Raw genomic sequence first — 21,704 nt, 5'->3', positions numbered from 1 at the left:
AAGCAACATAAGACGGATTAGTTCCCAGAGTGTGGGAGACTTTGTGGTTTGAAAGGACAAGCTGAGAAAATATTGGTGTGTTTTTAACCATCCAAATGCAGGATCTCCCATAGATAGATAGCTATATACTGTGGGTATAAATAACACCTTGCTATTTCAGGAAATATTCAATCCTGCCACAGAGACAAGACATTTTAGGTCTCCCTCATCAACCGGAAGTCTTTAACAGCAATAGCACTTAGACTTGTATAGCGCTTCATAGTGCATTACAGCCCACTCTAAGCAGTTTACAGAGTCAGCATATTGCCCCCATCAATCTGGGTCCTCGTTTACCCACCTCGGAAGGATGGAAGTCTGAGTCAACCTTTAATGGGAAACTATTCATTGGATATATAGATCAAGGGCAATGTATCAGTAATTTGTCATTTATTACACCACGTATTTCTCTCTATGTGTACAGTTTTATATTATGAGCCATTCTGAATGCTTTCCTGAATAAAAAGTAACACGCAAACCAACTTTTAAAAAGGCCATATAGCTGCTCACTTTATATTGAAGTAATTTGGTTTGCTTGTTACTCTATACTGGAAAATTTGGTTTACTAATCATAGATCAGATCAGAAGTATTCAGCAGACTCTGACCAGTTCTGGAGAAGCAGTAGAGAAAATTTTAAATAGTTCAGAGAACTGATAAATACCACCTCTGACTAGCCCTGCCCCCATCTATTCTTTGCCTCCTGAGTCCCAGCTGATCGGGAGGGAATGGAGATTTTACAGTATCCTTCCCCTGCCATGACCACCAAGCCACGCCCACCAAGCCATGCCATGCCCACTAAGCCACGCCCACAGAACCAGTAGTAAAAAAATTTGAATCCCACCACTGGATCAGATCATGATTCAGAATATTGTTTAGTTTACCTACAGATGTCAACTAAACCTAGATTAGTGGCTAGCTTATAATTACACAATTAGTTTTCAATTAGGCTTTCTTTTATTTCCCATGCATGGAGAGAATAGAAAAAAAATAACAAATTATTCCTGCAAAGACAAATTCTGGATTTACATCTTGGTTTATTGTTATATGCTCATTTTCCATGTATCAATTGACAACATCAAAACAAAGACTAATATTATTTCATAAGATCACATTTAAACAAGTATTTAAAAATCTGACTGGATGATAGGTGGATGGAAGTATCCATGCATGTTTTATTTTTCTTCTCTTTCCTTCTATTTTTTTTCCTTTCGTTCTTAATTTTTCTCCATTAAAATGCTTCTCAGAATAAACTTTATCCTTTTTATTGTCATAAAATATTAAATAGGAAATAGTGTAAGCAGTCTCAGTCCTAGTCCCAGGCCTTCTTTGCATAGTTATAGTAGAAAAATGATAACAATTCCATAAACAAAATATAGAAGGAAATTTTTTGTCCCTTGTTACACAAATATGGACATGGGCCACCGTTTTTTCAAGGATTTTTCCTCAGTGTTGTTCAGATTAGGCCTATAGTCTTGATGTTTTCTTATGGTCTCCCATCAAAACACTGATCAGGTTTGATGCTGTTTAGCTTTCAAAGACAAGTTAACAGCTAGCCATAAATTAAAGAATTTAGTTCATTTACATCATGGGTGTCAAATTCGCCATGTCACGTTGCCGTCATGTGATGTATCACTACGTTTTTCCCTTCACGGAGCTGGGGTGGGCGTGGCCTGCGTATGAGGCATCCGGCCTGCAGGCTGCCAGTTTGACACCCCTGATTTACCTTATCAGATATCTTTGTTACGAAAAGATGTACTTTCAGCAAATAGGAAAAAAAGTAAATAAAATGGGAATCAAATCAATATGTCCAGAAGAAGCCTCCTAAAGGAAGCAATAGAATGGAGCATAGGAGGAACAACATGAAGCTATTAAAATGAATATTTAGACACAGCTAGTGGAAGTGGAATTTCTCCAGAGCAGACTTTTGCTGGAGGAATACTCAGAAAAAATGTGGTGATAAAATTTTTTGACTGTGACACAGTTCTAGGAATTATATAAGTATAATCTTTATTGTCATTGTATTTAAATACAACGAAATTGGTTATATTTGCCATTCTAAGAATTGCTTCTAAAGGATTTACTTATATAGAAAAGGGAGGGAGGGAGGGAGAGAGAGAGACAGAGAGAAAGACAAAAGGAAAGAAAGAAGGAAAGAAAGAAAGAAAAAGAAAGAAAGAAAGAAAGAAAGAAAAGAAAAGAAAAGAAAAGAAAAGAAAAGACAGACAGATATTTGGATACATACAGCTTTCCCAAGAGCCAAACATTTCAGAAAGAATATTGAGTTTTACACAGCTGTCAGTTATACATATCTCACATTTGCATGGATAGACGTAGTCTCCTGGGGAGAAAAGTGTATGACTTGGGTAATTCCAATTCTGAGACAAGGTTTACATACAGTGTCATGGAATAAGCAAGAAAACAAATCTGTCAAAGCTTGATGATGTTAAGTCTGGGACACTGTATACAGCTGTATATACTGTGTGCAGATTGTAGAGGAAATGTGAAATGGAATTAACTAAGCAGCAGTGCTATTTATACAAACAGCAGATTAAATCTCAATGGGAGTGTTGAACTACAGCTAAAGGCAGGCATATATGCAGGGTAAATATTGTGGGAAAGGGAGAATTTGTTTAGAGTAGCCCAAGAGACAATAATGAGTAATGGGTCAAACAAAAAAAATGTCATCTGTCTTCCATTTCCTATAAATTCCTGGCAATAAACTTGTGTAAGATCCTAATGCCTTACAATAGAAAATAGTGTGTGTGTGTGATGGCTACTGAGGTTTGATGTCTATTATGGAACTAGCCTTATGGACACAGCTCCCATTGTGTAGAATGCAAAAGGCGTCTGCAATTCTAGAAGCACCAACCATGCCACTTTCCAAAACGAATAAAAACACAAGGATGCTGAAAGAAAAAAACCAAAACCAAATATTTGTCGTCTTATCCTGTTCAACATGTTTATTTTAAATCAACAAAAAAGGAGACTAACGTACTCTTTTTATTCAGTGGTTTGTGGCAAGATTTTGATGGCATGAACTTGGAGGGGTGATAAGATGTAGATCTCCAATGACTCACTATGGACTAGATCAGGGTTTTTCAACTTTGGAAACTTTAAGATGATATTCCATCCCTTAGCAATGGATGATCTCCCCTAGTGATTTCATGTAGGGGTTATTTATTTAATCTTTTATTGCTTTTAAAATAGTGGCAAAAAAGAAATAGGGTAAAACAGAAAGATAGAAATGCATAGGTTGTCAAAAAAAACCACGGACCATAAGAAGTACTTTTAAAAGGGGGGAAATGCAATAAGATTCGGACAGTGAGGAGGTTGAGGAGGTTGGAGGTTGGGCCAGTCCTGGAGTCTGCAGAAGGCTCTGATGAGGGCTCTGTGTCAGAGGCAGACAGGGGGCCAAGGCCATATGTCAGTTATCAGCTGCCTTCAGAGAACAGCTCGAGCCTTTTCCCAGTATGCGTATGTGCAGAGTTGCCAGACGAAGGGAACAGCTAAAGAACGGGGGTTGACTTGGAACTGAATGGCCCCTCCCAGAGGAAATAAAAGAGGAGCAAAAGGGAGTTTGCAGGAGACAGTTTGCTAAATTGGTTCATGACTCTCCGAGACTCCTCGCCAAGTTTTGCAGATATTGGCCTGTCAGCTCTCCAAGCCAGATAAGGTCTGTGACTGTAAATGCTCCCTTAAAAGTCTTTGTTGGATGTGAATGAGCAGAATTCACAGTAATTTAATAAAAGGGTTTTTTGTTGGGACAAGGAGTTTGCTTCATGCTCTTGGGAAGCCGAAGTCAGAACACACACTAGATGGCAATCTGTGGATGCAATAAGTGAGTAGAAGTATAGCTGGTTATTGTGCTTCTTTGACACCACCAGGTAAGCATTAATAGTGCCTCTTATCCATGTTTGGTTGAGTTAATCCTTTGTTGACTTCCAGAGGCACTCTAGATGACACTTCTCTCTTTTCATCTTCATCACCTCTACGTAACCCATGAGGAGCAATGGGATCCATGGGAAGGGAGAAGTCACATCCAATCCAAGGCCGCAGACATCCTCTTGTTCCCAGAAGCAACTAAAGCCTCAGTCAGGGATGGAGGAGGACAGATAGAGGTAAGAATGAATGGCTTATATCTGTGATGGTGAACCTATGGCATGCGTGCCACAGGTGGCACGCAGAGCCATATCTGCCAACACACAAGCTGTCAGCTCCAGTGCGCATGTGTGTGCTGGGCAGCTGATTTTTGGCCTTCTAGAGAGCCAGGAGAGGCCATTTTTCCCCTCCCCAGACTCAAGGAATGCCTCCGGAGCCTGGGGAGGGTGAAAAACTGGCCCAACAGGCCAACCGGAAGTTTGGAAATGATCTTTTTTTGGGTTCCGGAGGGCCTCTGGGGGACTGGGGGAGGCCGTTTTCACCCTCCCCAGGCTTCAGGAAAGCCTCCTGAGCCTGGGGAGGGCAAAAACGGCCTCCCCCGGCCCTTCAGAGGAAGTACCAAGCTCAGCTTGGAGGCAAGCAATGTGGGGCATGTGGGGGGGGGAGTTGTGCACACATGCGCATGTGGGAGCACACTTTGTATTAGGGGTGCCAGCCCTCACATTTTTGGCACACAACAACAAAAAGGTTTGCCATCCCTGGCTTAAGAAAATCATAAGAAATCCTCATTAGGATTTCTTATCACCAATTTTTCATTGTAGTTGTTATTTGTTTTTCATTCATTCCATTTTATTCGTTTCTGACCAAATACTTGCTCTACTTCTCATCATGAATAGGAGTGGTGGGATTCAGCCAGTTCACACCTATTCAGGTGAACCGGTTGTTACCTTTCTAAGCAGTTCGGAGAACCGGTTGTTGGAAGAAATCTCATTCTGTTTTTTTTCCACTTTACAGGGCTAATCCTGTAAGGAAGGCAGGAAGGAAACATTCTGTTGTTGCTTCTATCCTAATCTTTATTGCCCTGCTTACAGAAATTGCCTCTCCCGTTAACACTTATTACATTGTAACAGCTAAGGTGAAGCGCCCATCAACGTGACTGATGTTGAGTTGGCCACGCCCACCCAGTCAAATGACCACTGAGTCACGCCTACCCAGCTGGTCATTAGGGCAGAGAACTGGTTGTTAAATTATTTGAATGCCACCACTGGGTAATATCCAGGACAGCATATTCAGTTCTTAATGGATATTAAACCACCCCTGAATAATGTTTCAACAACAGCAATTTTCTTATTTCTTAGTGCAACTCTTATTGGCAGTAGATGTTGCCACCCTAGAGAGAGGCTAAGTTGCAGTTTGTATTAACCATACTTGTTGAGGAAATAAGTATAATGCCTGGCTCTAACAGGCAGATTCCACAAAGAGATTACGGCTTACATTATATTGTATTCTAATGTAAGTGGAAATAATAGTTCCTGCCCTCTGTTGGAGAATGTTGAACTGGGCTTCATGTTGAACTGATCCTAGAGGCAATCAGCACTTCTATGCTCGATCAAATTTGCACCCATATATTCCCCCCCCCTCACTCTGGGGCTGGAAGCTAAGGATGATCCAGCTGGTTAGTACTTGAGTGAGAAACCTCCAGGGATTATCAATGCTATAGGTTGATTTGGAAATAAAAAACCATCCTGAAAGGAAATGGCAAACAATCTCCATCATGCTGCCAACAAAATGAAACAAAGCATTATGTCAAAGTTTCCCCAATCTCAGCAACTTTTAAGATGTGTGGATTCCAACTCCCACAATCCCCCAGCCAGCATGCTCAGATGCTGAGAAACCTTGGCCTATATGCACATCTCCATGAAGTCACCGGGAGCAAAGCTTATACTGAAGGAAGCTTGATTTCACATGTTTAGCGCCTATATGTATTAACAAGCAGATTAAAGATGGATAAGTAGGTCCTGGATAGTTTTAGAGCCAATTCCAATGCACCTAGACATGGACTGAATTTACCCTACAAGGCAGTGGTGGGTTACGACCGGTTTGCCCTGGTACGGGCGTACCAGTACTTGCCAGGAGCACCAGGTACCATTCCGGTACGGTGCTCCAGAGAGTCCACCCGCCCACCCACACTTCTTACTGGTATTTGAAGTTTTCAGGGCTTCTGCGCTTGCGGACGGAGCGTACGGCGCCAGCGCACTACTCCGCCAAGCAGCTGGAGCGTCGCAGAGCATCATAGGTGGTAAGTATGCATGCGCACGCTGCGCACGTTCATATGGTGGGCGCCCAGCCCCGTTGCACTGTACCAGTTGCAACGGGATCCAGAACCCACCACTGCTACAACGAACCAATCATTCCAGATAATTCCAGATTATTAGTGATGGTATTCCTTCCCCCTGCACTTTTTCCAAGGCCCCACACATACCTTGAATTTAAGAGTACAAATTTGACCATCTGGCAGCTAGGCAGCAAATGGTATCCCTTTTTACTACTCACTTCCACACCAAAGGGTACAATTCTACTCATGTCAGCTCCAGTGGCAATTCATGGCAAAGTGCCAACAAGATTTCCATAGGAACAGGGTTTGGTAGTTTATGCGATCCTGTCAGCTGTAGGCTATAACATGGAAGGAAGTAAATGATTTGGATGCAGTGGGGAGTTATAGCACAGCAGCTTTCCATGAAAAACAGTTTAGATATTAATTCAGCCAGGAAACTAGCACATTAATTACCGTATTTTTCGAAGTATGACACAAACCTTTTTCCCTCAAAAGAAGCTGAAAATCTGGGGGGGGGGGTACACTGAATACAGCATTTTTTTGCCTCCTGAAACCCCGCCCCCTTCACCAAAATGGCCGTGCATAGCCTTATGGTGGCTGTCAGTGAGCTCCTGGGGGCTGGGGAGGGCAGAAATGATTTCCCCTCCCCCCAACCCTCAGAAGCACTCTATAAACCTCCTAAAGGCTATCCATGCCCTTTTTTTGACAAAAAACAGGCCTGTTTTTGCGAAAAACAGGCTGTTTTTTGCTCATTTTTGACCCTCCAGGAGCACTCTACAAGACTCCTAAAGGGTATCCATGCCCTTTTTTTGAAAAAAGAAAAACCAGGCCCGTTTTTGCGAAAAACAAGCAGTTTTTGGGAGGTTTGCAGAGTGCAAAAACTTTTTAAAAAATTTGCCTCTTCAAAATCTTGGTGCGTCTTATACTCTGAAAAATACGGTAGATCTTAACTGGATGCTTCTTCAAGTTAAATGCATACACACATTTGAACACCTTGGCAGATGAGTCTTGAGAAAAAGCATTTATTTTTCCAGAGAAATCTCCATGTTCCAGAAAGCTGCATTTTATGTTTTGCTTTGCATGTTCCATAATTTATCTCAGAACTTTATATGTTCTCCAGATTCTCCATTTTTGAATACTCCAGCAGCAGTTTGTTACTGGGCTGCAAAACTCCATCTAAGCACTGGATGGCATCAAAGAGTTAGGGTTTGAAAAAAGGCAGCAACAAATAACAAGGAAATAAAATTCACACAATAAAATATTTATTATGAAACGAAAGATTTTTTTTTCACTTGTAAGAATCACTCAAATGCTCTTTTAAGAAATTTTTAAAAATGAAATGAACATTAACAATATTTTACTTATTTTACATGACGTATAAAATACCACATCACAAATCATTTTTATTACAACTCAAAGCATTTCCCTGTATATACATACATACACATGTTACTCCCTTTCAGGGTTAGCAAAGTTAGGCTATAAATCAAAGAGATTAAAGGAATTACATAAAAAAAGGAAACACAACTAAAAATTAGCTTACCCTAATACTATTCATTTAATGTTTCCAGGCTTTTCTATGTTCTTGTTTGCTTTATGTCCATACATTGCCTTTTGTTCCTTACACTTCATGTTTTTTCTGAAAATCTCATCAATTCAAACCTAAAACAATTTTGTAAGAACCTTTCTCTCAAATAAATCATTCTTATTTCATAGTTCATTCTGCAATTGGATCCTCATTAATTCTCACTATATGTACACTATATGTCACAGAAGTAAGTACACTCCCCTCACATTTTGTAAATATTGAAGTATATCTTTTCATGTGATAACACTGAAGAAATGACACTTGGCTACAAAGTAAAGTAGTGAGTATACCGCTTGTACAGCAGTGTAAATGTGCTGTCCCCTCAAAATAATGCAATGCACAACCATTAATGTCTAAACTGCTGGGGATGTACTCACTTCTGTGATATATTGTACCACCTCAATATACTTCATTCATACTGGTCACTCACTTTCATATTGAATAACGTTCATTCATCACTCATACATTTTAAATTTTCTTTTCCTTGCTTTACCATACAGTTCTTAAGTATATCACTCCTATAATATCGCACATCCTCGAGGAAGATTTTACTTTCTGCTTAGTGTTGAACCATTTACTAAGTTCCATTTATTCTCACACATGCTATTCTGTTGTATACCACTATTGTGACATTCAGAAACAATTTTCAATTTCATAATTCAAGCCTTTATCATGTTTAATCTTAAATCAACAAATATACAATGAACTTTCTCACATTCATACATTTCTCAATGAAAAGCATTTCTCCCAATCAGTTGTAAATTAGTTCCTAGAATACTTTCCATTGTAACTTATTTTTTTTCCAAACAAGTAAACCAAACATTCACCTGATTTTCACCTAAGTTGCAGGACATGTGCAATGAATTTCAGGATGAGAAAGTGTAGTTCTATGCACTTAGAACAGGGGTGTCCAAACTTGAGAACTTTAAGATTTGTGGACTTTAATTCCCAGAATTCCCCAGCCAGCATATTTATGGCTGGCTGGGGAATTCTGGGAGTTGAAGTCCACAAGTCTTAAAGTTCTCAAGTTTGGACACCCCTGACTTAGAAGGAAGCCCAACTGATGATTCTAACTCTGTATATTGCAGCCGAAGACCATCAACGTTTGTTTCAGCTAGGAAAACTTAAATCTACCTGTGAGATGATAGTGAATCTAATCCAATTAGTTCCAAAGCACCTCATATTTTTAAGCCAAATTGATCTATTCAGACCAAAAGGGTCTTTTCAAGCTAATTTATTAATCAAATACAATAATGTCACTGCTAATAAGCTTCTATAAGATAGACTGTAACACTACGGTGATGAGATACTGTAAATAAGATCAGTTGGCACAGGGCAATATAGTTTTGATTTAATGCTGTTTAAACTTTTTAAAATCGATAAAGAACTATCCAATTTATCAAAAATATTTTACACGGATGGTCTGTGGACTGGCACATTCTCCTTGTAATATTTTTATACTGTTATTATTAATTTCTAATTCGTATTGTGGTTGCTAATTTAAATCTTTCTCTGGACTCCAATGTTGACACTTATGTAGGATTTTTCAAGCATGTGATTTATTTGGCCTGCTTTTATTCATATTAAATAGGAATTCCCTCTTCTCAGGTCCATGTTAAGTCTTGATATAGATGTGATTTTTGTATTGCATTCAAATACAAAACAAAAGGAGTTGGGAACATGTTGAAGTATTGGCTACACTCCACAAATCTCACGTTACTGACATTCCCAAATGCAGTTTTCAAGGGATGCAGGAGCCTTTGTGAGCAAACACTGAAAATCACAGATTAGTAAAACAGATATTGGGGCTTTCATGGGTATTTTAATTGGAGTAATTTACTGTGATCTGAAAATGCCTGAGATAAACAATATTTCTGCATTGACCATGGCCATAATCCAAAGGACTGCACAGATATATTCATGCTCCTTGAGGAGGTATGTCACAGTGGCTGACTGCTTAGTGAGAACATTTTGAAAGGCGACTTTTATGGACTAATGAGGAGTTGCTATTTGGAGGTTATGAAATAAATCCCAGTTTCCTTGTTTCTGAAGGAGCATGGCTGGTTTAGTTCCTTAAATCCCAGTCTATAAATCAAAACTTCAAGTCCATTGGAAAATAAACGTTACATGGCTAGGAAAAGAAACCATATGAAGCTGCCACGTGAAGTCATGTTATTTGTCAATTTTTATGGCTCTACATGTTCTCCAGCAGAAGATCTCTCAAATCAACTGCTGCAGAACTCAGGAGAAGGGAGGAGGAAGATGGATGTCAGGATATGAACATGGACTTCCTACAGTGGAATGACTACATTTTTACCACTGAGCTAACCAATAAGTTCCTAGGACTGACACTAATAAGGATTGCACCATTTAGCCTACTACTGTGGAGTATGATTGTCGGTACAGCAATATGAAGAGTCATTGTACCTAGGACAAAAAGGTAAAACAAGACACTCCTAAAATATTGTCTTGTCACATTACAAAATGTCTTCTATTCACTAGGCAAATACCACTGACTGGGAAGTACCTGAGGGGCATTTAATCACATATTTACGCAAGTTTGGTAACAGAAATATCAGTGCCTCCTTCAGCATAATTCTTAGCCATTATACGTTATACACTGGAATGGAGGCATCACCTAGAAATACCACTTCCAGGTACCTTCATACAGTTTTTTGTTACTGTATCCAGTGAAAACCAGGAATAGACACCGTCTGAAGCACAGGTTTTCCAAAATTATTTACGAATTTTTGCTTTGTAATTTGTTGTTACTACAACTTTGCTTGATGCATCATTGCAACTGGTTTGATTTCTTCCTTCCTTCCCTTCTTAGAGTTACACAGTCACCGCAGGATACATTTTCTGTTCACTATTACTGTGGGGATATGGCGACTGAACGGGCCTGTAACCGCTCTGCAGGCTATCCAGGAAAGGTGGGACAGAAGCCATGGGCATGGAGTCATGTTGCACGGCATACCCCACATACTGGGGGTGCAAATACTGCCCTTGGTGAGGCACTATCTGTGTGGCCTGTTGGCAGTTCAGTACTGAGAAATTGGTTGGCATGTTGACATATACATTATTCATGGTCCCCTCTGGTAAGCAGCAGTTAGCTTGTGATCTGGTGGGGGCAGCCCTGGCACCAGAGTTGGCACTTGAACTGGAGCTGGCAGCTGTGCTTGATTGACGCGAGGATGATCCCCGGGAGGTGCTGGCACTTGGAATCATGGGGATTGTCTCCATTATCCTATTCCCTCCAGGAGCCCGGCTCTGTTGTGGTTCTTGCTTGGGTCGCAGACACCGGCAACAGCAAGCAGCCACGAGGGATCCCAGAATAATGAATGCCACGAAAACCGACCCCACAATAAGGAATGGCACATAAATAGGCACTGCCAACAGAAAAGAAAAAAAAAACTTGTGAGGATTTGTGCTAAAAGGGAAAAATATAGATTATACAATAGTGAGACATTTTCGGCTACCTTTTCTTACCTCCAGGAAGACAAAAGAAAACAAGGAATTGGTAAAGCAATCTTCCCAACCTATTGAAGTCCACTTATGCTGAACTATAACTCCCAAAATAGCAAAGCCTGCGCCTGATAATTAGGGAAATTCAATATACCTGGAAGGTTTGGAAAAACACTAGCTTTTTGAGTTGTTTCACAAAATGCAATCAGAAGTGCTGGCAAAAATTGCAACACGCATGACTAGTTCTTCTCTCCCCCCCCCCACCCCCCATCACTTATGACAACTGAAATAAATGACACAACATCATGCACTAATTTTCCTTTTACCATCCCATCTTATCGTTCTTCCTGCTCTTCCTCTAACTCATGACAAGACACTTGGGAGATCTCCTTATTTCAACTTGACGACAATTGTGAAATAGGTTACAACTGATTACACTGCCTGGGCCAAAGTTAGCTCCATAATCAGCTGGAGATCTGAATCCGACTCTGTTACTGAATCTAATTAGGTGGACCTATCTATAACTGCACTATTCAAAGCAGAGATTAATAGAGTTAATAGTGATTTTTTTTTAAAGTACTCTTGTGCTATGATCTTTATTAATGTCAATGTGACTTGGACATATATACAATTAAGAGGTTGAGTCCCACTGCTCTTGAATCTAGAGAAATTTTACTTTGTTGTTATTAATCGGAAGGGGTTTGTCACTGTCTTCTTCCAGATTCACCCTCACACAAGTGCAAATGAAATTAAGCACTTCTTGTTATATTCAGTGTAAATGAAATTAAGCACTTCTTGTTATATTCAGTGTAAATGAAATTAAGCACTTCTTGTTATATTTAGTTTTTTCAGGAATAAAAGAAATAAGATCAAACAAAGTTCCTGTTGACAACATAAACACAGTATCAGAATGGGTTGCTTTGAATTTCTTCTTTTATTGGTTTCTGAGTTTAGTGTAGTTTAAATTCTTAGATGATCCCCCCCCCCCCCGTTCAAATACTAACCCTGACTCCTTTCTACATCATCCAAGATTGGTTAGCTAGTTGAATAATGAATAATTAAACCCAACTATAATATAATTTCTGATGGATTCATAAATTTCAGGAGAAAAAATGCTGGAAAGCAATTTAGCAAAAGTTTTTCTAAGTCAAAAGGCTAGGTTTAATTTTGTAATATAAATCACACAGGAAGGCTTCTGGAATAATGTTATTTATTCATTCATAATATAGAAACACCTAGGCTAGACTGCTATATGGGCTGATATTATTTTTTGGTTTAGGTTTAGGTTTATTGGACTTATATGCCGCCCTTCTCCCAAAGGATTCAGGGTGGTGTACAACATAAAAACACATATTCCAAAAGTTAAAAGAAAGATTAAGTAGAATATCCAAAAAACCCAATAAACATTTACAATGAGATTTAGAAATTAGATTAAAATTAACAATTAATTTTATTCAGGCCAGGCTGGCTTGCTGGAAAAGACAACTTTTTAGGGCGCGCCGGAAGGACTGGAGGTCAGGAATTATGCGAAGCTCCGGGGGCAGCTCATTCCAAAGGGAAGGCGCTCCCACAGAGAAGGCTCTCCCCCTGGGGGTCGCCAGCCTACACTGCCTGGCCAACAGCACTCTGAGGAGGCCAACTCTGTGGGATCGTACTGGACGGTGGGAGGCTACTGGTGGCAGTAGGTGGTCTCACAAGTATCCCAGGCCTAAGCCATGGAGCGTTTTAAAGATCATAATTAACACTCAGAAAACAACCGGCAACCAGTGCAGGCCGCCTAAAAGGGGTGTAATATGGGAGCATCTAGGTACCCCCATGACAACCCGTGCAGCCTCATTCTGGACCAGCTGAAGCCTCCGGGTGCTCTTCAAGGGCAGACCCATGTAGAGAGCGTTACAGTAGTCCAGGCAAGAAAGGACAAGGGCGTGAGTGACTGTGCACAGGGCATCCCTATCCAGGTAGGGGCGCAACTGGAGTACCAGGTGAACCTGGTAAAAGCCCCCCCCCCCCCCGGTCATGGCCGTCAGATGTTCTTCTAAACTAAGCCGCGTATCCAGGAGGACTCCCAGATTGCGGGCCCTCTCCGAGGGGACATTTTTGTAGCAGATTATATTTTAATCCTTGGAAACTGGGCCATATCAGTTTCTGACATGCTTTTAGGTTAATCCAAGAATTCTCACAACAATTGTCGGAAAGTGGAACCAGAAAATAACAGGTCTTAGTTTTTGAAGAATAAAATTTAACCTGAAACAAGAAAGTGTGTAATTATTATGTAAATTTTCATTCCAGCTAATGTAGATATAGCCTCAGCATTACTTTTGTACTTTCTTTTTGGTATTCAACAAGGCTACTATTCTGGATTTTTTTTTTTTTTGCTTATTTGTATATTTTTAGGTAAACTCTGAATGGAGAGCGTCCATGAATAAAAAGAGGAAAAACTTGGAAAAGGGACCCCCATACGTGTGCAGACACCCCCAAAAAGATGTTTCCAGAGTTGGGATAGACAGCCTCTATCCCAACTTTCAGCCAACATGGTATCTTCCAATTGTGGAGGAATAAAAATTCTTAAAGCAATTTGTTGATGATGAAACATTTGATTGGTCAACAAACTCTTGAGTCAGACCTCCAGAACAATCAGATAATATCAATTTCCTCCTGTGCCTAGTTACACAACAGTAATAGGATGATCTTAACAAAATAAACTCAGTCAGGCTTAGCTAATATTTTGATGGGAAACCATCAAGGAATGTATACCACTTCCATATGATTGCAAACCCTATAGAGTTAGGATTAGGGTTAGGGTCAGAGGTGGGATGCTGTGTGTTTGCAGGGGTTCGGGAGAACTTCTAGCTAAGATTCTGTGCAGTTCAGAGAACTTCCTGCCCCACCCTGCCCCTCCCAGGAGTCCCCACACAGCCCATTTTGGATGCAGGTAAGCGCGGAGGCTTGGGGAGAGGGGAAAACGGACCTACCAGCAGTTCGAGAAGGCTCCAGAGGGCCTCTGAAGTGCCCTCCCGGATGATCGAGCCTCCGGAGCCTGGGGAGGGCAAAAACACCCACCACCACCATGGTGCAGGAGGCCAAGTAGGCCATGCCCACACAGCAACTGGGCAGAGAACCTCTTGCTAAAATTTTTGAAGCCCACCGCTGGTTAGGGACAAGATTTACATATGGGATACTGGTGGCTTAATGTGAGATCTCTGTGAAACTGGTAGCAACTGGAACTGTGGAAGGCATAGCTGAGAAAAAACACAGTTGTTTAAAACAGGGGTGCCCACCCACCACCTGGTCAGGATTGGGAGAGAGAAAGTAATTGGTGCCAAGTGACAATGTGACATTTCTGTGGCTGAAGGAGGATTAAAACCTGACTTCTCGACTTTTGTCCAACCATACCTTAACCAACATACCACAATAGTTAATTACATTGTTATGACATGGCTAGCTTCTGCTTAGCCATGTCATAGAGATTTGGAGTGTCCCACTCCAAATCTCTGTGACTTTTACTGTCTGCTGCAGTGATGGCGAAGCTTTTCAGCACTCAGTGCCAAAAAGTGAGTGTGGAATGCACGCGGCACCGAGTGCCCAAAAGGCAGCACTTTGCACGTGCACTTGTCTGGGCAGCGACCAGGAAGAGGAGCTGCCCAGGGGCCCTGCGCACACCAAAAAGTGTACTTCCAAGACTGGCCAGCAAGTCTTCCAGTTACTACCACACATGTGCAAACGCTGATCAGCTTGCCAGCACGCAGGCTCACACAGGAAAACAGAAAACCGCACAGACAAAGGCCAGCTGATCATGTGCACATGTGCACCATAAACCCAGAAGAGGAACTGGCAAAGCCACGCGTGCCAGGCGACATGGCCCCGTGTGCCATTTCGGGCATGCGTGCCATAGGTTTGCCATCCCGGGTCTACTGTATTCATAATTAACTGCACAATCCAGCAAGGGAGCATTATTTTACATCTATGCCCTAACAGGATATTACTCTTTTGGATTTTATCTTATTTTAGTTTATTGACAAGTTGTTTTTCACTTTGTCTTCTTAAAAATTAAAAGAAACCCTTCCCACCATCACTTCTTTGACAATATGCCCACAAGGTTATGCCATCTCTTCTTGTAAACTTAGCAACTTCCGTGATTCACTTAACCAGGGCAAAAAAAAAAGACCATAAAATTGGGTGCCTTGCTTAGCAACAGAAATTCTGGTCCCAATTAAGATTATAAATTGAATTACCTGTACTTTAAATATATATTCCAGCCTGTTTCCAGTTGGGTAGTTCAAGAAGCTCTTAACTGCAGTTTTGCTAAAAACAGATCTTATACTTAGCAAAAGCTAAAAGGTAAAATCGTACTAACTCCCAACTAAATGAATGCAGCTTATAGGCATTTAAAACCGAAACATCATCAACTCAATTAGTTGCCACTGGTCATGTGCTTATACCTATGAAAACCTTTTCACGTCTCTTTTTATGACTGTACATTTTTCAATTCCTGCTCTTGGCGTACAAACTTATAGTAACATTTACAGGTGCCTTCTACATCGTGATATGTTGTTGAATTATCATGCATTGCTCAACCTTAAGTTTTGTTCCTTATACCATCCATCTTGTCAACTCGCATGATTCTGATTTTCTTGCCATGTATATTTATCTGTGTCATATATGTGTTGTGTGAGGGTATATGCATAAGGGTTATTCTTTGAAAGCTGAGTGCAATGACATTTCATTTTAACGTATGCTGATTAGTGTACATTTAAAGTAACAATAAATGTTCTATGCTATGCTATGCTATTCCTTTCCTATTCCTTTCTTCTATTCTAAAGCCATTTATTGCAAGTCAGAAAACGTCCCAAAATAGTGACTTCTGAAAAGACACTGAAAAGTCTGCTGAGTGTTAAGTGTTGTTGAGTGTACAGACTGTTTTCTTGGGTTATTTGGCTCACAAAAGTTTAGGAGCAATAAATAATGAGGACATTGACAGATCAAAGCAAAAAAAATGGAGCTTTGTACGTGAATGGATGGTCTTTTTTATGCATTGTGGTGATGGTACAATAATTTTAAGGGATTTTGAGGGAAGCCGCTTTGAAAATCTTTTCTGAAAGCTTCAAAAAGTTTCACAGGTGGGATACTTGGAGATATATATCAGGAGGGGCTTGTTTTGAAACTACTTTTCTTAAACATAAACAAAGGCAAGTACTGTATGAAAGAATTCCTGAACTTAGGATAACTACACAAATATTAACATTGAATGTGTTTGGCAGAATGCTCTAAACTTCTCTTGCTATGTGACTGAATACAAAGAAGCTAAATAAAATGCATTTCAATTTAAAGTACATGTTTTCCATCTCATCAATGATACCCACATGCATGCAAATAACTCAAGCACTTTGTGTTAAATGAGAGCCTGTTCTTAAGTCACTTTCAACTTCTCTGCATTTTACAACTTTTGAGGTTTTTAAACAGTATCATTTGCACATTCCATTCAAGAAATTATAATTTCTGTGCCACAACAAATACGTGCACATGTGATGTGCATTAAGAGCCCATGTAAGGCTCTGGATATATCCAGAGTCTTATATGGGCTCTTACTGCTGAGTCAGGTAAACAGGTAGATCTGTTTTGCCTGCAATAGCCCATCCTGGGCTCTAAGGTGGAGCTAAAGCTGGATCTAAACTCTGAACCAATGGAACAACTTGCCTCTCAGAAACTGTGGGGGCTCCATCACTGGAAGTTTTTAAGAAGAGACTGGACAGTCGGTTGTCCGAAATTGTATATGTTCTCCTGCTTCAGCAGGGGGTCTCCAACCTTGGGAACTTTAAGACTTGTGGACTTCAACTCCCAGAATTCCTCAGCCAGCAAGCGTGGGCTGAGGAATTCTAGGATTTGAAGTCCACAAGTCGTAAAGTTCCCAAGGTTGGGGACCCCTGTAGAAGACCTCCAAGGCCCCTTCCAGCTCTATTCTATTCTAAATTCTTAAATCCAAGATCCCTAAAGAGAGTCAAGGACAGAGGAGAAGCAGGATAATCCAGATCTAGCATTAGAACCCACCTTGAACATCCAAATTATTCCACAAATTAAGAATCCCAGATTGGCTGACCAGACAAGGACCAGAGATGAATACCAGAATGTGATGGATACTCATCATATTTCTTTATTATTGGAAATGGTATCTTTCCATAATAAATGCATATTCCAAAGCAACGTGGTGCTGATTTCCCTCTAAGCCAGGGATGTCCAAACTTGGGAACTTTAAGACTTGTGGACTTCAACTCCCAGAATTCCACAGCCACCATGGCTGGCTGGGGAATTCTGGGAGTTGAAGTCCACAAGTCTTAAAGTTCCCAAGTTTGGACACCCCTGCTCTAAGCCTTAACATGACTAATACAGGTAGACCTTGATTTACAACAGTTCATTTAGTGACTGTTTGAAGTTACAACAGTGATTTGTGAAAACAGTGGTTTATGATGGTTTTCCGCTCTGGCAGCACCCCCGCGGTCACATGATCAAAATCCAGATTTTCAATATTTATGATGGCTGCAGTGTCCAGAGTCATGTGATCCTTTGTGACCTCTCACAAGCAAAGTCAATGGGGAAGCCAGATTCACTAAACAAGCTAACTGCGGTGATTCACTTAACAACTGCGGCCAGAAAGGCCAGAAAGTGGGGGCAAACTTAACTGTCTCGCTTAGCAACAAAAACTTTGGGCTCAGAACAGGTTATCTTAAAAGAAACACAGGTAGCCCTCAACCTATGACCACAATTGAGCCCAACATTTCAGTTGTTGAGTGAGACATTGGTTAAGTGAGGTTTGCTCCATTCTATGAACATTCTTGCCACAGTTCTTAACTGAGTCGCTGCAGTTGATTAGTTAATATTCCAGTTGTTAAGTGAATCTGGCTTCCCCAATTGACTTTGGGTGTCACAAAAGGCAATCGCATGACCGCTAAAGACACAGCTATGGTGAAAAATATGAATCGGTTGCCAAGGAAAAGTGTGAATTTTGATCACACAATTATGGGGACGCTGCAAAGGTTGTAACTGGGGGGAAATGGCCACATGTCACTTTTCAGCGCCCTTGTAACTTTGAACCGTCATTAAAGGAACTGTTGTAAGTCGAGGACTACCTGTAACGCACAAGCATCCAATCCAAAGGGGAAAGGGGTAACTTGAGGGAGAGGTCAATGGGAGAAGGGCGGTGCAATCGTGTGGGAGTATCAGGCTCCCCGCTCCGTACCTGCCGCGCTGTCTGGCATGTCTTTGTCCGGCCGGCCGTGCTCGGCTCCGCCGTGTTGCCGATCGTTGTCGCACATGCCCTGATCCAGGCGGACCTCCGGGCGGGAGCAGCAGTAGCGAAGCGCGCAGGTGCCGCAGCAAATGGTGGCGTCGCCCTCGTCGAAATGCTCCGGACACTGGAAACCTTCCCGCCACGACGCCCCATCTAGCCAGCCGTGGCAATACTCCCCGCTGCCCAGCGCCCCCCGCCCGACCAGCAGGAACAGCAGCAGCAGCTGCCAACACCGGCCCAGCCACATGGCACCGCGGGGCGGGCGAGGGGGCCGCGGCGACTCCCGCCCTTGGTTCGGAGGCTCCGTCAACTCCGTAAGGCTGCCCCGTCCCGCTCTTCTCTTCTGGCTGCCGGGATTGCCGCGGAAGTTCGTGCGCTCGCGCGCGAGAGAAAGGAGAGAGGGGACAATTTCGAGAGAAAAGAAGCCGGCCAGAGGAAGGCGGACTCCGCTGGGAAGCCAGGCGTAGCGTGCCAAGAGGAGTGGGGGGGTGGGTGGGCTGCTGCTAATAGACGACCTCGGAATTAAGTGCCAACTGGTTGTCACCTCGCTGCAGCAACTGGCTAGGAACCGGGGGGAGGGGGGGTTGTGCTTGTGTGTCTCTGTGTGTGTCTCTCTGGGAGAGGGGAGGCGGGGGGAGGGGAGGCCAAAGGACGAGATAAAGAGCCTGCCGTCTGCCGAAGGCTTTGGGCTGAGGTAAAAAGCCCCGCAGTCCGCCCGCTCCTGGCCGGCACCAACGGGTGGCGGAGAAGCTCTGAGGGAAATCCAAAGCCGTCTCGTCCGGTTTTTCCTTCCTCGGCCAAGTCACTTGGCGACGCCGTGTCTTCTAGCCCCACTTGGTGGCCCCGCGAACTCTCGGCCGTCGAGGAACTTCGGCATCTCGCGTGGGAACTTCCTTTGTCACGAAGTCCGAGGGAGACCGCGGCAGGCGCTGGGAAAAAGCGGGCGCCACTAAGGGGAAACCCCGAGAGGCGCAGCTCGGCGAAGCTCCCCCGCTATCCCAACCGGGTGAGGAGGGGGAAACGCCGTCGCTTTGGCCTCGGGGAGGGACAGCCCGAGACGACGAGCCCCTCTTAAGAAACGGAAAGGCGAGCTTGAGGTCGTCGCTCCCAGACCAGCGGGACTGAGCAAAGCACTCCGGGAACCATAACACGCCCGGAGATCCCTCGGTACGCGTGGCTAGCGGAGACCGGGGGCGAGAAAGGGGCTGAGGGGCCCACCTGGCGGCTGCAGAGAGACGCCGCCGCCCCCTTCCTCACGGGCGCCCGGCTTTCCCCCTCGCACCCGCTGGCGGAGCAACTTCAGCAGCTTCTCATCTCCTTAGCCCCTCTTCAGTCTGGAGAGTCCCCATATCCGAAAGTCGGAATCCCAGTCGAACTCCTTTATGCCCATGGAGGAGCTTCATGGAAATGTCTCGCAGCTGGAATAGCGGAGAAGGGTCGGGAAAGAGCGCAATCTCCCGCTCGGGCTCGCTTCTTCCCCGCCGTGCCTCGCACGGTTCCCAATTGACCGCTGTTTTCCTCTGGCGTGGAGAAAGCGAACGCAGCTCTCGACGCTACTTTTCTGCCCAAGGGCGACTTTACCTTCCGATCCTCCCAGCCGGCGAGGGCAAAAACTCCTAGCGGAGCTTCCCGAGGCCGGCAGAAGTGGCAGCCACAGGGAGCTACTGGCGGTGCGCGCGGATCTCTTTCGCTCCCTCGCGTTCTCTCTTGTTATTATAGGCGGCCCGACGCTCTCCAGTCGCGCAGGCGCCCTAAGAACCGGCGCTCGCTCTCCCGTTCGCTGAGAAAGGAGAGGGGTTTGTTTTTTTAATGCTCTTCTCACCTCCGCCGAGCCGGGCGATTGGTTCACTTCCCCCCCCCCCTTCCACCTAAAGACCCGGGAGGGGAGGGGCGGGGAAGAGCAGCCGGTGGGATCGCAAATGCAGCTCAAAAGAGATGGAGGTTGATAGCCTTTCCAAGGATTTCAGCTTAAACCACGCGCTCTCGTGTTGCGTTGCGTGGGGAAATCTAAAGGTGCTTTCTTTTCTTTTCCAAGAGGCAACTGGACTTTCAAGAGCAAGAACAGTGTTGAAAGACAACACTATTCCCTCAACACTGTCAAACTATTTACTACGTCTGCATTACTACTACTATTAATCTTCTCGTCGATCCTATCACCCATCTCCTCTCCCTTATGACTATGACTGTAACTCTGCTGCTGGTATCCTTACAATTTATATTGTTTCCTAATATGATTTGATTGCTTATTTGTACCCTATGACTATCATTAAGTGTTGTACCTTATGATTCCTGAGGAATGTATCTTTTTCTTTTATGTACACTGAAAGCATATGCCCCAAAGACAAATTCCTTGTGTGTCCAATCACACTTGGCCAATAAAGAATTCTATTCTACTCTGCTCTACTCTGTATTTGCATGGGGAAAGAAAGCCTTGCCAGCCTCTTGCTCTGGCTACACTCCCTTCTGACTAGCTTGGTAGACTGGAAGAGGAGATTTGCAAATTGCTATGCTACCTTCTTGCTTCCCAATCGATCATCTGTGGGCTTCACTGGGTAGAAGACTCGGCCTGTGATGTGGAAACAGTGGATGCTCATTCATTCTTTCTGCTGCTATCAAGCGTGGCTTACTCAAGCTGATTTTGGCAACTGATGCTGACTAGGAGAGGGCAACTATGGCCCCTTTACAACCTGTGGACTTCAACTCTCATGTTGGCTCAGGAAATATGGTTGCAAAGGAGTCACAATTGCCGACTATAACTGTTGTGTTGGACTATGACTGCTGTTACATCTGCCAGTCAAGCCAATAATGGAGGTTGTAATCTCTCAAATCTAGAGGGCACCTTGAATAAGGCTGGTTTACAAACAGCTGCACAGTCTTCATCTTCCTTCCTGGGCTTGTCTAACCTAAGTAGGGATTTCACACACTGCCACAGTGACGCTTTGGTCCAGTAGTAAGGAGTCAACCCAGCAAGTCACAACCCTGCTTGATGTCCAATGTCATCCAGAGGAACAGATGAGAGAAGAGGCCCAGGAGGCCCCTTGCGAAAGGAACATGAGTCCAGAGTGCCTATTTGAAAGAATAAACAAAAGGAACCAATGGGGGTCCCTCAATATTTCAC

The 21,704-nt window shown here is 43.1% G+C and overlaps 1 protein-coding gene across 1 annotated transcript; it reads right to left on the bottom strand.

Moving 5' to 3' along the window:
* Window positions 1-10,647: 10,647 nt before the first annotated feature.
* Window positions 10,648-18,833, bottom strand: SHISA2 (shisa family member 2; the record flags this gene model as incomplete). Its single annotated transcript, XM_081952691.1, has 2 exons — window positions 10,648-11,228; window positions 18,536-18,833. 2 exons carry the CDS (start codon window positions 18,831-18,833, stop codon window positions 10,675-10,677), a joined length of 852 nt encoding a protein of 283 aa, XP_081808817.1. The 3' UTR covers window positions 10,648-10,674.
* Window positions 18,834-21,704: the final 2,871 nt, after the last annotated feature.

Source organism: Natrix helvetica (genome assembly GCF_964273705.1).
Source record: "Natrix helvetica genome assembly, chromosome: 4".
Classification (NCBI taxonomy): Eukaryota; Metazoa; Chordata; class Lepidosauria; order Squamata; family Natricidae; genus Natrix; species Natrix helvetica.
Note: the sequence above shows the minus strand (reverse complement) of the source record. Positions and strands in the feature narration are given on the sequence as shown.